The 17495-nt window shown below is 42.1% G+C and overlaps 2 protein-coding genes across 2 annotated transcripts; both read right to left on the minus strand.

The window, feature by feature from the left end:
* Window positions 1-4860: 4860 nt before the first annotated feature.
* Window positions 4861-5376, minus strand: LOC142534523 (uncharacterized). Its single transcript, XM_075641393.1, has one exon. It carries the CDS (start codon window positions 5374-5376, stop codon window positions 4861-4863), a length of 516 nt encoding a protein of 171 aa, XP_075497508.1.
* An 87-nt stretch (window positions 5377-5463) lies between these two features.
* LOC142534524 (uncharacterized) lies at window positions 5464-5964 on the minus strand. Its single transcript, XM_075641394.1, has one exon. It carries the CDS (start codon window positions 5962-5964, stop codon window positions 5464-5466), a length of 501 nt encoding a protein of 166 aa, XP_075497509.1.
* Window positions 5965-17495: the final 11531 nt, after the last annotated feature.

Here is a 17495-nt window from a genome sequence, read left to right on the forward strand (position 1 = left end):
ACATAAAACTTATGTAACCAAGGGATGGTTGTGATATTGGTGTGTAGGAATGAGTTTTTACAATAAATGAGCAATGAATGCTAGTGTATTTAATATCTGAATGCCCCAAATGCAAGGAGAGAACCTGATATTTATAGTAGGAGAAGTGATGATGACCTCGTTCTGCGTGCTACCTACTAATTTTAGCATGTCGGCTGATCGCACCCTATATACTCACATGTCAAATCTCATACAAGCCACATCCACCTTAACTGATTTTTTCAACCACTTGGATCGGTGTCAGAGATGGGACAACCGCCCACACCCTATTCTTCGAGTACACTTGAGTGTGGTGCTCATATCAAGGTGACCCGAGTAAGAAGTTACCGAGAATTCTACTGAGAGCCCGGGCATCCAATAGCTCGGGGAGAAGACGTCCCAAGCGTTCGACTGCTCGGCCTCTGATTCACCCTTCTCGCAGATTCACCCGGATTTGAGCTATTCATTCATTATCCCGGGTCGTCCGTGAGCCGGGTTCTTTTGTAGACATCACCAATTGCCTCGGATCATCTATGACTTGAGCACAATTCATACCCCTGACCCGGGCACGATCCATATCCCTGACCCGAGCACAATCCATGACCTGGGATATCCCGGGGGCATCATCACTCCCTCCTTAAATAGTCAGGCTAGAGTCATACTCCCTGTCCCGATTAGTCTTGCGTGCCCGGTCAAGGAAAATGCTTTGTTGTTTTAGTATCCCTGAGTTGGTAGGACTGACGTCACCTCATCAGGGCTGACGTAAGCCCTAGTATCTGAACTGTCACAAACTTTTCGTATTCTGAGAACATAAATCATTACAACGCCTAGAATTCTGAGCCTGTCTTTTCACATTTCCGACGCGATTTCCAATGTCTATCTCAATCTTCAATCTGTTCTGCGATCAACGACTCATATTAATCCCTTCCTCCCTATATATATCTCCTTTCCTTAGGCTCATTTCCACTTTTCACTTCTTGCACTTTTAACTCCTCTGAACTTCGTCTTCTCCGGCGACGCGCTCTTCCATCTCAGGCGATCTCCCCGTTACCAGTCACCAGCCACCACTTTTCACCTCGTAAGTTCACTCTTCCTTTATTCTCTACCTCTGCTCCCTTTTTTCTTCTATTAATCATGTCCCATTCCACTTCCTCCACCTCCGGACAACACGTTAAGGGTCCCTCGGAGGATAACTCCCGACCTCTTCTGAAACTTCTGTCCACATACCTATAGCCATCCCCATTTCATCCTCCCGACCTCTTCCGAAATAAAAGAAAACCAAAACCACCGCCCCTTCTTCCCGATCAACTGGTCTCCAGGGCAAAGGGAAAGACAAGATTACCGGGCCCTTGTGGTTTTCTACGGTGACCTCTACCCTTCATTTTGGGAATTCTGAAGAATTAGGTCTTTAGGATCAATCTTTTCTAATTAGAAAATCATTATCCCCAAGTCCAACGATCACCTGGATACCCCACCCTCGGGTTTCCAAACTTTCTTTGTAGAAAATCTTAAGAGAGGGCTCCGGTTTCCGGTCCACCATTTCTTCGAGGGGGTTGCCCGATTTTTTGGGCTCCCGATTAACCATCTTCAACCCAACGCCTTTAGAATTATGGCGGTCACTTTTATTTTGTTCCGTATGAAAAATCTTTTGATCAATCGTTCCATCCTCCATTTATTCTATTCTTGTCGGTTCAATGATGGAGTCTTTTCCTTTATGGCCCGTATGAAATACCAGTTCCTGACAGATATCCCTTCTTCCTTGAAAGGTGGGAAACCAAATTCTTCTTTTTGCAACTCCCAACCCCCCTGACCTGTTTGACATGCTTCTCACCCTTCATGCCCGAGCAACTCGAACTCCCCAGAGAATTCAAATTTCTTTTCCCTTTCACCCAGGCCCGGGACGCTATAGAGGGCCAGTCCTTCCTATCATCGGTGCTGATCGGGGAAGACAATCTGGTCCATTATGGGATAGGGTCTCGGCCTAAAGACCCTGTGGACCAGATCATAGATGAATTTGGCCAGGCTGGTAATTTACTTTCCCTCGAGCTTGCTCCCTTCTTTTTTTTTATATTTCGTTTCTTACTGTGTCATCTTTGGTGCAGCATAGGAAGAGATGATCAAGGCCAGTCTCCTAGAAGCGGCTGCTAGAAAGAAGGCCGAATAGAAACAAGACCGGTTGGAAAAAAGGGCTCGGGAAAACCAGAAACAAGAGGAGCGTAGGATCCGAGCTGAGGCGGAGTCCCGGGAGAAGATGGCCCCAAACAGGGAAGAGACCACATCACTGGTCAGTGAAGAGGATCCAGATCCTCTAAATTATCGCAAGAGGAAAGCCTTGATGGAGCCGATCACTGAGACGGTCACCATACTTGAGGAAGAGCTCGATATAACCGCCCGAGCACACTTCCCTCCCGGCTCGACTACTGGTCCTACCTTACAGGGCGAAATGCCCCTATTCTTGCCAAATATCTTTGGTGATGACGTGAGTGCCGATCTAACCAAGATGGTGCGAGGTCGTCTTCGTTCCGAGGAGGTCGACATCTTAGAGGACTCCACCCCAACCAGAAACTGTATGAGGGGGTTGCCTGGTCTTTTTCTGTAAGTTACCTTCTTAACTTTTTACTTTTCACCGGATCATGTGCCAATTTTTAATCTTTGCCTTGATTGCAGTGTTTGCAGATGCTCATATGTGCTTACGAGTAGGTGGCTGCTGCAGCCAAGAAAGCTAATAGCCAAGCCACCACTGCCTGAGAGATGCATGACCAACTTCTGGTGGAATTGGGCCGGGTGAGAGAGCTCTACGAGCTAGAGTTAAACTGGGAGAAAGACACCTGGAAGCAGCAGCTGGATCTGGCCCAAGAAGAACTTGCTACGGCTCGATCTGAGTTGGAGTCATCCCGAAAGGAGTTTGAATACAACTCAGAGATTGCTCGTCTAGAGGTGCAAGCAGCCAGGGAAGAGGCGGAATCCTCCCAGGCCCGAGATGAAGAGGCAATTGTTGCTCAGGAGTTTGCGAAGACTTCCTATGAGGAGAAGATGACTCAATTTTTGAAGTCCTAGGAGTTTAAGAAAATGGTGGATGACAAAGCCTTCATCTATTTTGATCTGAGCTTCAATAAGTGTCTCGAGCAGTTTCAAGAGGAAGGTCTCATCCCTCCTGATCAGGAAGACTTCCTTGATTTGCTCAAAGCTATTGCTTCCCTCCTGGAGCATGAAGAGGAGGAGAAAAATAAGTCCGACCCGGAGGCGTAAAGAGAACATGCTTCCTCCTTCTCTTCTCTTTTCTTGTTTTGTTTTTTTTTTTTTTTCGGGCTTACGGGCACTATGTAATCTCCTTTTTTATTTAATGAAATGCATGTATTTTTCCTTTTTCGTTTGTCTTTTCCTGGTAATCTAGTTGGATAAGTAGACAACTTTGAGAATATCTTCTGAAATACTAGAAACAGCTCGGGCTTTTTTAAATAACCTGGCAATTTTCCTAAGAGCGTGTTTCATGGGGAGTCTGCTTAGTAGTTGACCGGGGTACGAGTCCCCGGGCCAGGGTATGGATCTCTGGTTTTAGTAAGTGACCGGGGTACGGGTCCCAGGCCAGGGTACAGGTCCCCAGGCCAGGGTACGGGTTCTTGGTCTTAGGGAGTGACCGGGGTTCGGGCCCTCGGGCCAGGGTACGGGTCCTTGGCCTTAATAAATGACCGGGGTATGGATCCTTGGGCCAGGGTACGGGTCTATGGCCTTAGTAAATGACTGGGGTACGGTCCCTGGTCTTAGTGAGTGACCGGGGTACGGGCCCTCGGGCCAGGGTACGGGTCCTTGGCTTTAGTAAATGACCGGGGTACGGATCCTCGGGCCAGGGTACGGGTCTCTGGCCTTAGTGAATGACTTGGGTACGGATCCCCGGGCCACGGTACGGGTCCCTGGTCTTAGTGAATGACTGGGGTACAGATCCCAGGCAAGGATACGGGTCCCTCGCCTTGGTAAATGACCGGGTATGGATCCCCGGTCCAGGGTACGGGTCCCTGGTCTTAGTAAATGACTGGGGTACGGATCCCAGGGCCAGGGTACGGGTCCCTGGTCTTAGAGAAACATTTCTTTGAATAATCTTCATTGATATACAGATTAATAAATACAAGAGATCTTTTAAGCATAATATTTTTTTCAAATGAAATGAATTCCAAGGTCTCCTGAGAGTGTGCCCCTGAGAATCTTCCAGATAAAAAACTGCTCCCGAGCTGACTCTCTGAACGTCATTGAAAGGTCCTTCCCAACGAGCTTCTAACTTTCCCACATCACCCACTGGTTTTAATTTCTTCATGACCAGGCCCCCGACCTGGAAATCTCGCGATCGATCATGTTTATTATATGACTTTATAACCCGGCTTCTGTAGAATTCCATTCGGACGGCTGCCCGATCTCCCTTCTCTTCCACCAGATCAAGCTCAATGGCCCGGGTTTGATCATTGTTACTCGGGTAGAATTCCACCTGAGCAGAAGACTGTCCGATTTCCACAGGCAAAACTACTTCCGAGCCATAAACTAAAGTGTGTGGAGTTTCCTGGGTAGCTGTTCGAGGGGTAGTCCTGTATGACCATAATACACTTGGTAATTCTTCAACCCATTCTTTGTCCTTTCCTTGAAGTCAGGCTTTTAATGCTTGTACAATAATCCTATTGGTCACATCGGTTTGGCCATTGGCTTGTGGATAAGCCACTGAGGTAAAAGCCTGAACAATTTTCATCTCTTGGCACCAAGACATGATTTTCTTCCCTTGGAATTGTGTCCCATTGTCTGAAATTAATCTTCTATGGATCCAAAATCTGCAGAAAATATTTTTCCAGAGAAACTTCATCACTTCGTCCTCAGTAATTTTTGCCAAGGCTCCGCATCCACCCACTTAGAGAAATAATCCACAACCACCTGGAGAAATTTTTTCTGAGCTCGAGCTACGGGGAAAGGGCCCACAATATCCATGTCCCATTGATCAAAAGGACATGATGTCCAAACCGGTTGCATGTTAATAGTAGGACTGTGTTCAAATTTAGAATGGTACTGGCAACCTTTACATGCTTGGACGAGCTGGACGACATCTTGATTCATCTTGGGCCACCAAAATCCGGCTAGTATCGCCTTTCGAGCCATGATGGTTCCTCCAAGATGTTCACCACAGCATCCCTCATGGATCTCTCGGAGGAAATACTCTACTTCATTTTCTACTAACCACTTGAGCAAATGACCCTGGTAAGATCTCATGTATAACACATCATTTAAAAGGACGAACCTGGGTGCTTGGTTCTTGATTTTCCAAGCTTGAGCTCGATCTTCTGGGAGCTTGTCATGAGTTATATACTCGATCAAAGAGGTCATCCATGAATTCTTCCAGGCTGATGGTGCATCCTCGTCAACAGAGAGGACCAACCGGGAAAAACATAGGACCTCCCAGGTGTTCACGTCTTACAAGGAGGCGGCCATTAAGGTGTCAGCTTCCACGTTCTCCTCCCTGGGAATTTGCTCGATGCACCAATCAATCAGGGATGCTGCTCGGGCTGTGGTGAGCCCCAAATATCTGAGCATATTCTCATCTTTGGCTTCATATGTTCCGTTGATTTGCTGTGCAACTAATTGAGAATCAGAATAAATAATGACCCGGGAGGCTCCGACCTCCCGGGCGGCTTGTAATCCGGCCAGAACAGCCTCATTTTCAGCTTCGTTATTGGTGACTCGGTAATCGATCCTCAAAGCTAATTTAACCTTCTCTCTTGATGGAGCGATCAAAACTACCCTGACCCCACATCCTGACAAGTTTGACGCACCGTCAACAAAAACTCTCCACGCTTCCTCCTCTCCTGGTTGAATTATTTCTATCAAGAAATCTGTCAATGCCTGGGCTTTGATAGCAACCCGAGGTTTGTACTCAATATCATACTCCCCGAGCTCCACTGTCCATTTGACCATTCTTGACCATTCTTTCCGAGACTTCAGAATGTGTCATGATCTTCTCAAGTGGGGAATTAGTGAGAACCACTATTGGATGTGAGAGAAAATAAGGTCTCAGCTTCTGCGCAGTCATTACCAAGGCCAAGGCTATTTTTTCTACAACACTGTACTTTATCTATGCTCCTTGGAAGGCCTGGATGACTTAATATACCGGCTTCTAGTCTGTCCCTTCCCCTCGGATGAGTACAGAGCTAACGGCATATTCTCTAGCAGATAAATAGACTCACAATTTTTCCCCGGGCTCTAGCTTCACCAAGATGGGTAATTTGGCCAAGTGCTTTTTTAAATCTTTAAAAGCTTGCTCACACTTCTCATCCCATCCAAACTTTTGTGCCTTCCTCAGGACATGAAAGAATGGATAGCTTCTGTGGGCAGATCTTGAAATGAATCGAGACAGGGCAGCAATTCTCCCAGTCAACTTTTGCATTTCCCGGACAGAGTGGGGGGAAGGCATGTCAAGAACATTTTTAATTTTCTCCGGGTTCACTTCAATTCCTCGGTCCGTCACCAGAAAACCCAAGAATTTTCCTCTTCTTGCCCCAAAAATGCATTTGGCAGGGTTGAGCTTGATTCCGTACTGCCTGAGGGTGGCGAATGTCTCGGCCTTGTTGAAAACAAAGCAAGAGACTTCACGGGTCTTAAGCAAGATGTCATCTACGTAAACCTCCACATTCCTCCCCATATGTCTCTGAAAGACTTGATTCATTAGGCGCTAGTATGTGGCCCCAGCATTCTTCAATCCAAAGGGCATGACCACATAGCAAAAATTGCCTACAGAGGTGATAAAACTGCCTTTGTCTTGATCTTCTCGGGCAATGGAGATTTGGTGATATCTCTGATAAGCATCCATAAAGCTCAACAACTCGAAACCAGAAGTTGAATCCACCAATTGATCAATCCGGGGAAGCGGATAACAATCCCGGAAGTCCACACACATTCTCCATTTCCCCGTAGCTTTTGGGACAAGAACCAAATTTGAAAGCCAAGTAGGGAATCGTACTTCCCTATGTGGCCGACCCGCAGCAACTCCTGCACCTGTTCATCAATGAATTTATCCTTTTCAGGGCCAAAATGTCTTTTCTTTTGCTTTACAGACCGGGATCCCGGGATAATGTTCAATTTATGCTCAGTCACTTGGGGTAAGATCCCGACTAGTTCCTGCTGAGACCAAGCGAAAACACAGATGTTATATTTTAAACAGGCCAAGAGACTTACCCGGGTGGACATGTTATGATCAAAGGCCACCCGGACATTCTTCCCTGTATCAATCTCCATAATTTCCTGCTCCTCCTTGGCAAAAAAATGGGCCTCCATTTCCTCAACCACCTCTTCTGCTCGGATCAATATCTTTCCCTTGTCTTCCTTCCTTGCCTTCTTCTGATCTACTCGGACCGTTTTCCCATAACACTTCCGAGAAGAAGACTGATCTCCCCTGATTTCCCCGACCTGACCTCGCACTGGGAATTTGATCTTCTGATGGTAAGTGGAAGCCACAGCCCTCATTTCCTTCATAGCTGGTCGTCCGAAAATGATGTTATATAAAGATGGGGTGCCTAATACCGTGAAGAGTGTCATGACCGTCTTTCGTAAATCTCCAGTACCCAAAGTTAATGGCAGCGTTATTTCTCCTTCAGGGTAAACAGCATGGCCCGAGAAGCCAAACAAAGCTGTCTCAACTACCTCCAGCTGGTATTCCTACAGATCCATCTACACTAAAGCTTCTTTGAAGATGAAATTGACAGAGCTGCCATTGTCAACGAAAACTCTCAATACATCATAATTGGCAACCCTGGCTTGAATAACAAGAGAATCGTTATAGGGTAGGTTGACTCACCTAAGATCTTCTGGGCCGAAGCTTATGACCGGCTCGTTTCTCCTCCTCCCATCAACTTCCAGACACTCTCTTCTACCCCTTGCCTTTTGGGCCCGGTTGGAATCTCCATCCATGGATCCTCCTGAAATCATCTTTATTACTCCTCGAATCGGGGATGAGGCTTTTTTCTGGTTGCTTACTTCTTTTCTCCCGCAATATTCCTTCTTCCATCCTACTCCCACTCGGGGCACCTGTCGGCCTTCTAATGGTACTAGGCCCGGGATGTCGGGCTAACCAGGGTGGTTGTCTTGGCATATTCCGTTGTGTGTTAGATTCTGGCATAGAACACTGATTGGACTCCTTCCTCAAAGTTCGACACTCACTAGTGTCATGAGAGCATTCTTTATGAAGAGTGCAGAAACCTTTTTTCTCTAGTCTTGGAAATCGCACCATTGAACTCGGGTGCTGGGCCATGTCTGAGCTACACTTTTGAATTTCCTGATCCCGAGCAATTCTCAGGGGGATATGAGAAAAAATCCCAGAACCGCCCTTCTTATGAGCTCTCTCCTCGGGCCTGACAACCCCGTCTCCCCTGGCTCTCTTCAAAGCTTCTATCTTCTTGTTTTAGGCTTCTTCCATGTTGATATATTTTTCTGCCCGGGATAAGAGATCTTCAAAGTCTCTGGGAAACTTCTTTGTTAGAGATCGAAAGAAATCTCCCTCCCACAACCCCTGTGTGAATGCGGTAGTTTTTGTCTCGAGGGCACAGGCAGGGACATCCAAAGCCACTCTGTTGAACCTTCTGATGTATTCTCTCAAGGTTTCTTCCGGGCCCTGCTTCACTTCAAACAAACTAAAAAGCAGTCTTTTTATATTTCTTGCTGCTGCTGAACTGGTGCAAGAATACCTTTTGGAAATCTTAAAAAGATTGAATGCTTTGAGGTGCCAACCCCTCGAATCATCTCTGGGCTGAGTCGACCAGGGTTATTAGAAACACTTTACACTTAATCTGGTCTCCATAACAATGTAGCATGGCCATGTTTTCGAATTGGGCGAGATGTTCTTCAGGGTCAGAACTCCCGTCATAATCCTTAATCCTGGCTGATTTGAAATGCCTGGGTAACGGTTCCCGGACGATGATATCAGAGAAAGGGCAACCCTTAATTTCCACTCGAGTGTCACATTTAGAGCCGACTTGCCCTTCCAACACTTTTACTTTCTTTCTCAACTCCTCCAGCTCTTATACCACGGTGGGAGATTTAGAACCAGTACTCGACTCCCTTCCTTCCTCCCTTCTACTTCCCTCTCGATCTTCCCGCCCTTGCTCATGTCCCTGCTCTGGCTGAGCGGAATGATGAGAAGAGGCTTTCTTTACCAAAGCTGTCTCCACAGCACCAGATATAATTTTGGCCAACTCTTCAGGTGTTAAGTTAACAGTAGGCCAGGGACCAGTGGGTGGCGGCCCACCTGCACCAGAGAGAAGTGTATTATCTTCCTGGATCTGAGAAGTTTCTTGATTTGTTCTTCGGGTAGGAGCCATATCAACGCCTTAGAACTCTTTCTTCCCACAGACAGTGCCAATGATGCGATCCGGGTGAAATGGATGAGCTAGGTTAGGTGCTCTACCGGGTCTGCTATCAAGATAAAGAAGGAAATAAGAGTAAGGTGTATTTGAGTCAGAAACTTCTTTCCCAGGCAAATAGGATGACCTGCACTCAAGAAGATAACCAAGTGAATGGGCGCCGGATGATGTACAGCGTGGCCACTCCGATGCTTAAGTCAGTGTATATTTTAACAAAATACCAATGTAACCAAGGGATGGTTGTGATATTGGTGTGTAGGAAAGAGTTTTTACAATAAATGAGCAATGAATTCTAGTGTATTTAATATCTGAATGCCCCAAATTGAAGGAGAGAACTTGGTATTTATAGTAGGAGAAGCGATGATGACCTCGTTCTGCGTGCTACCTACTAATTTTAGCATGTCGGCTGATCACATCCTATATACTGACATGTCAAATCTCATACTATTCATATCCACCTTAACTGATTTTTTCAACCACTTGGATCGGTGTCAGAAATGGGACAACCGCTCACACCCTATTCTGCTATTACACTTGAGTGTGGTGTTCATATCAAGGTGACCCGAGTAAGAAGTTACCGGGAATTATAGTTTGAGCCCGGGCATCCAATAGCTCGGGGAGAAGACGTCCCAAGCGTTCGACTGCTCGACCTCTAATGAACCCTTCTCGCAGATTCACCCGGATTTGAGCTATTCATTTAGTATCCTAGGTCGTCCGTGACCTGGGTTCTTTTGTAGACATCACCAATTGCATCATATCATCTATGACTCGGGCACAATTCATACCCCTGACCCGGGCACGATCCATATCACTGACCCGGGCACAATCCATGACCCGGGATAACCTGGGGGCATCATCAAATAGAATTAATAACAACTTATTACATGATTTTTTTATTGATCGAAAACATATGATGCAAACCGTAAGAAATACATTGTATGCATTAGCATTCTTCTCGGTTCCATGTTTCCAAACAGATTTCCGCTTCGGTATTTGATTTTCTTTGATTTCTTGTTTTTCTCATATTATGCATCACAATGGTCTTCTTTAAAAAAATATCTTCTCGTTCTTGTATCTAACGCTTGGTGATACCCGAAGACGTGACCCAACTCGAGGAAAAAGGCACTATTTTGGTTATCGATGAACCCGTTGCCGGTTGTTATGCAAAGCCATGACCATGGTTGTCAGACCCACTTTATACCGATGAGTGATCCATCGATACTTTCTTCAACTAAACTTCTAAATTTTGGGATTTACGAGCAACTCATCGTCAACAACCAAAATTGCGTATTACTTTACCTTCGTTGGGGCTTTGTATCATTGAAGGCAAGGCGACATGGGATGATACACTTTGATTCAGTGGTGAGTTTCATTATATCAAAGGCTATTGGGAGTTGACTGAAGACATTCTTAGTCGGTGTGATCATAGGCTTCGAGTAGCGCAAATATATGATCTAGTGTATGCTTCATTGTTAATGTACAATCAAAACACAAATATCTTGAAGGTGTTTTGCGAGGCATGATGTCCAATCAATAATACTCTATTGACTTCACTTGCTGAACTGTCTATATCTTTGTGGGATTAACACTCTTTATCGGGACTCCCCATCATCAGTCACATATATGATGAATTTGTTCGTCTAATGTAGAATCTACTTCTATACCCCCAAATTCAAAGAAATTTTGCTCTAATGAATACAAGAAATGGTGGGCCACATTCCATAGAAATTACTTATAAATAAATATTATCTCTCATACTCTCTAATTTCAAAACTTGCAAGAAGGCAAAGGATGTGATGATGGGGATGGCTCCCTTGGTGAGGATCCTCTAGATACGCCCTCGGACACTCTTCCTAAAGAGCACATTGCTCATGCCATCGAGCTTCTTGAATCTAACAAGAGAAAAAATCTTGAAAATAGTGAGAGTTGTTAGATTAGATGTCCTGCAAGCCAACGGTTGGCTAGGGAATTTATTAACTCACGTGTAATAAACAATCTTTAATTTAATTTAATTTAATTTTTTATAGTTTCAGTTTACTTTATCTGTATACCCATGCAATCAGCATAAATGAAGTCCTTGATTATACTTTAATACAAATGAATTGTAATTCGATACTGAAATTTATTTGTAAACAGTGTATATTCTAAATTTGTTCCTAGTCGATTCAGCCGCCTAAAAAAAAGATAAAGGCCGCTTGAGATTGAGACTAGCATCTGTGATATTTCGTACCATGTTTCATTGTAAGGACATAGAAATGTCCAATCATACAGATGGTGTTGGAACATTTCATGTTCGCAATCTTGATTTAGATATTGACAAAACTTGTTATTTTGTTTCTAATGTATTTACCTAAGTGCTCAGGTAACTAGAACTGATCAGTTATCGAGCCAAAACTGAAGCTGAGATCAGTTATGAGCTGTCAATGTCTCAAACTGGAGACGTCCAACTGATCGCTCAAAATGAACCAGTCGAACTAAAATGTAAATGAACAACCTAACTATTTGTCCAGCTGATAGGCAGTTCAGCAGAAGACCTTCAGAAGCCCGGCCAGCTGATGAAGAGATCAACTGATGAAGAGTCCAGCAGACCAATTAAACTGAAAGAGTGAAATTAGTTCAACTGACGAGTCAATTGATTTCACCATCCCAACTGAAGATCGGTTTAGAAGACCAGCTTAGAGCATCAGTTAAAACCAATCAGTTTCAGATCAAGACAAGCTTACCTAATTGGATTCCAGCTACGCACAAAGGTACAAAAGCAATTGTACGATCACAGTACAATAATAGACGTTGCAACAGTTCTTAAAGCCAAATGTTACATATATCTTTTTGGGGGAACAAATTCAAATTGCAATGGATTCATTCTCTGAGTCTCAATGTACGTTTAGCCAAACACCTATAAATAGAAGCCGAAGCTCAGTGAAGACGATGATGAAATAGAGAGAACAATATACAGAACAAGTGTGAAGAATAAGGCACGCTTATTGCAAATCAGCTTTGAAGAAGCAATCAGCCCAGAGGGAACACTTCAATGTGTTATCAGCTTAGATTAGAAGCACATTTCCCTCAGTGTATGAGAACACCTTTCGTTTTGTTTTAAGAGATCAGTTCTCACACACGCACACACACTACCACTCAAATACAGTCTTGCACAAAAATAATAAACTTGTGTATGTTGTCTTTGACACACAGACAGTCTTGCACAAAGAGAATAAACTTGTGTATGTAGTCTTTGACACACAGACGTTAAACAAGTGTTGGCTGAAAGGTGATGCCTTCAGTCTAGACTAGGAGTTCAGTTAGGCAGTGGGTAAGTCCTAAGCTGGGTGGATTTGTACAAAGTGTTGTATAAATCAAAGTCTTTTAGTGGATTCTACCCGAGGTGGTAGAAGGGGTGACGTAGGAGCAGTTGAAGTCTCTGAACATCCATAAATATATCTTGTGTTATTTCTGTTTAACTGCTTGTTTTTGTTCTTAACTGATTTGATCAGTTCCGCTGATATCAGTTCAGTTCTGTCCATAACTGAACTGATATAAGCCAGAACTGATCCCGTATACTTTTCAGTTATACAGTTGCACAGGATATAAAATATATCGTTGTTTCTTAACGAAAGATTATTTAGAGTGTCTTCCACTTGGTTTAAAACCAAACTTGATTTAACTCATCGGTGTATACATTCTTAGAAGACGAACTATTGCAGCTCGTTGAGAATTCATGTCTTTGAAGCACCAGTTGTATTGGGTGCTGAAAAGATTTCAAGTCCCTTCAATTAGTATCAGAGCTAGTTGTTCTAAGTAGAACATTTGAAACTGATATTTTAAAATGGTACTTAAAATGGTTTTCAAAACCCTTTTAAAAATTTTATATCTCTCGCGTTTCTTAGAGTAGAGAGGATTGGCTCTGAGACTAATATTGTAGCCACTTCTCTCGACTAATTAATTTTGTTATTTTAGTGGCTTGCAGGTTTTTGAAGTCAACTGATAGCAGAACAGAAAAACTGATCAGCGGACAAGATTTTAGCTGCAAGCCTACCAGTTCAACTGATCAACAGACGAAACTCAACTACCAGCTGAAACTGATTAGTTGAATGGAGCTCAATCATCAGAACTACCGCCGCTTCATTGCCATTTCAGATCATAGGAGATGATCAATGCGGTTCAGCAATCATTTGATTCCAGTTTGCATCAGCTAGACCAGTTAGCTAGCACAGAAGTCAAGTTCAAAGCAGCTAGCTGTTCATCTGACAAAGGAACCCGAGACTATGCAGTCTTTTAAGCATTCAAGACAACCAGTCGTTGGTATATTTAGTTCTACTATGCCTAAACTGATTGATAACTGATGTTGTTTAAAATTCAGTTAAGTGTAGAATCATTTTTCCCTTACATAACTGGTGTGCTTAATTATAATACAATGGAAGTTTATTCGTTTAAATAAACATCTTGTTATCCAGTTAGTTTAAATATAACTGAACTGATATTTCCAGTTTTTGTAGCCTTAACTGCTTGCATGATAATTGCTGCTGAAAATATTTTTAAAATCGCGTGACTATTTATATCTTTAAGGGGGAGTTTTCTATTTTTTTTTTAAAAAAATTAGATTTTAAAAGAGTTTTAAATTAAGTTCTTGAGGGGGAGTTTTCTTCTTTATCCCTCGAACTGGAAAATATTTTTAAACTATTTTTAATTCAGTTCTTGAGAGGGAGTAAAATGTCTGCTAATCTTATTACTTGAAAAGTACTAGAATTTTTTTTTAAAACCTAACCATGAAATCGGCCGAACCCTCAACCATAGATAAAAATATTTTTATAAAAAATTTTGCACCATTTTTAAAAATAAACCAACCAACTAGTATTTGAAAATCAAGTGAAATAGTCAAAACATGAAATCGTCAAAAGTTTACCAACCTAAAAAGCAATAAACTTGAAAAGTATCATCCTTTCAAAAATCACTAAAAAGCATAAATAAATAGTCTTAAAAATCTTTAACGTAAGTCGTAAACGTAAATCATAAGTGCGGAAAAGTAGAAGCGCTGGTTTTAGGGTTATGTGCATCGACAGTCCAGCAAGATCAACCATCAAGACCTCCAGTAATATTAACATCATCATTACCTGCATCCATCACACCTAGTGAGTCTAAAGACTCAACACATCATCACGTTGATAACAAATAACACGTATAAAACCACAAATAACAGTGAAAATACTTTTACGTAAAAATAGCATTTTCATGACATGCATAACATAAACCTCAACCTTTTCTTTTTCCTCATTTCATAAAATAATTCTTTTTATCATGATCATAAACATTTTTTCTTTTTATTGAATTCAGATTATTAATTATGAATTTTCTCATCCTCAAAAAGTCGATGGATCCATCTACATGTAACCACAGTACTGGGCGGCGGGGACATTAACGACACTTTCTAGTCAACTGAGCCTTGGCCTATCCTCATCGGATGGAAATACGATCTTCAGGATCCCTCTGGGGCAGTCTCCCATAAATGAGCTCCCTCTGGGGTTTTTTCCTTCACGATATCCTCATTCTTATCCTCATATCCTCAATAATCACAATTACTTCACTTCTTTCAACATTTTAAATTTTCATCACTTTATAAAAATCATGCATTTAATATCATTTTTCCTTTAAAAACAAGCATGCAACATATCCTTTTACTTTGTCGTTCAACATAAATTTCATAAATAAATCATAAAATTCCATAAACCTTTAACATGAACATTTTAATATATGAAAATCCTTAAACATTCAAAATAATCATACTAGCATATAGAATAGCATTCAGAGCATTGCCATGACGTTTACTAATTTTCAGGTGTAAAAAGACCGTTTTACCCCTAGACGTAAAATTTCACATTTTTGGCTTTGTCATGATTTCATCGACTCTAACATGTCCCAAATAATTATTTAAGCCCACATTAAATTTCTCATAATTTTATTTAGCTTAAATGTTAGACTTTCTAATTAATCTTTAATTACTCGTTTTTTACGGCGTTTTAATCCCGAATAATTTCAAACTTTAATATAAAATTCTTAAATTTAAAACTTAGACTTTTTATATTATTTTAGCCCTCATGAAACATGACTCGACCCCCGTGAGCCATGTTTAAAATAATGTAACAAAGAATCAAACCCTAGACCTACGTTTGAGTCACCAACGAGCATTGATGGATTTTCGTCAAGCCAAGCTCGAGCCCTCTCGAGCCAACCCCTAGCCAGCCTCCCCCTGGACCATACTGAACCCTAAGCACCCAAGGACTTAATCCCCAACTCGAACCCGAAGCTACATTCCCAAGTGCAACCTGCGGCCGAGAGTTTACTTTGACAAGGAGTCCTTAACTTCGCGTCTAGGACCTAGCCAACGCCCTAGCCCTTGAACCAACCTCTAGTGCACCCACCTAAGACCCTAAGGAAGTAACCTATCCCAGCCCGAAGTCACCATACCGAGCCAACTTCCCTGCGCAAGCCGCTAACCCTGCGCGCTTTACATGGAGTTCTCGGGTGGGAGTCCTAGCATGCTAGGACTCCTTCCCGAGACCTGAAATTGAGTTCTAGCATGCCTAGGACTCTCTCCCTGACTTGTACATGACCTTGGCTAGCCCTGGTCCCAGCCGTGCCAAGCCATGCCAACCCACACCCGAAACCAAACCCTCAAGATCACCAAACAGAAAATATCGAACCAAATTGTTTCCTTTGTGATAGCAGTGTGTATGGTGTGTGTTCTAGGGCCTTAAATCATGTAAAAACCTTGCTTGAACAACTCCTAGTCATGGCAGCCTCAATAGATCACATAAAACATGATTTTGGATCAAAAGTTCATAAGTTTAATACATGTATGTGCAATATTACGAAAATATGCAGGAGAACTTCATGCTTTTCATACAAATGTTATTTAAAACCATAATACGATGTGATAGATGATAAAAGAAGATGTATGGCGTTCCTTTGCGTAATTTACGCACGAACTTACGTTGACGACGAAGAACGATGACGAGGAGGGCCTAGACTTGAATTCTTTTGAAAGCTTCGAATTTTTCCTCCCTACCTTTGATGTGTGTGTGTCGTGTATTATGGGGTGGAAGGAGTTTTTGTGTGCAATATGAAAAGTGGACATGAGTATGATGGGTTTAGGGTAGGGTTTTTGAGTATTAAATAGTTAATTATTCACTAATTAGGCTTAAGCCCACTAGGTAGGAAAATTAGGCCCATTAGTGCTTAAGTAACTTATTAAAAACAATTTTTTTTAAATACGTTTGTGAATTTATTAGCCGGGTTGAAAAAAACGTTCAAGTTTTTGTTGAAAAACCAACACCGATAAAATTTACGTCACGACGTATAAAATCACCTCAAAACCCCTTATTTTCAAAAATATGAAAAATCATCAATCGTATAATTAAAAACAATTATTTAATAAAAACATTTTTTATTTGTCAGCCCTCGGTCTCCGTTCCTCGATCGCAACTCGAATAATCCTTAAAATACAGTTTTTATGCATAATGACAATAACATCCTATTTAACATATAATCATGCATGTCTCATAATCAATTAAGCAATCAAAATCAATTAATTAGCCATTTTTCATGATTCCTAGATTTGCATGCAGTTGAATTATGTCGTCTTAATTTTGGACCTTACAGAGAGTTTTTGTGTTTAACTGTTTTCAAATATGCTATCTCAACTGAAATTTTTCTTGTTTTGTTTTTTTAAATATTTTTGATTCTCACAAAAGGGGAGAATCATTTCGCTTTAACTTTTCAAATTTTGTGATCATCAAAAAGGGGAAGATTGTTAGAACATTTCATGTTCGCAATTTTGATTTTGATGTTAACAAAACTTATTATTTTGTTTCTAATATATTTACCTAAGTACGCAGGTAGCTGGAACTGATCAAGTTTCAAACTGATCAGTTATCGAGATAAAACTGAAGTTCAGATTAGTTACGAGCTGTCAAAGTCTCAAACTGAAGACGTCCAACTGATCGCTCAAACTGAACCATTCGAACTGAAATGTAAATGAACAACCTAACTGTTTGTCCAGCTGATAGGCAGTTCAGCAGAAGACCTTCAGAAGCTCGGCCA

This window comes from Primulina tabacum, unplaced genomic scaffold (genome assembly GCF_025594145.1).
Source record: "Primulina tabacum isolate GXHZ01 unplaced genomic scaffold, ASM2559414v2 Contig564, whole genome shotgun sequence".
NCBI classification, from domain to species: domain Eukaryota; kingdom Viridiplantae; phylum Streptophyta; class Magnoliopsida; order Lamiales; family Gesneriaceae; genus Primulina; species Primulina tabacum.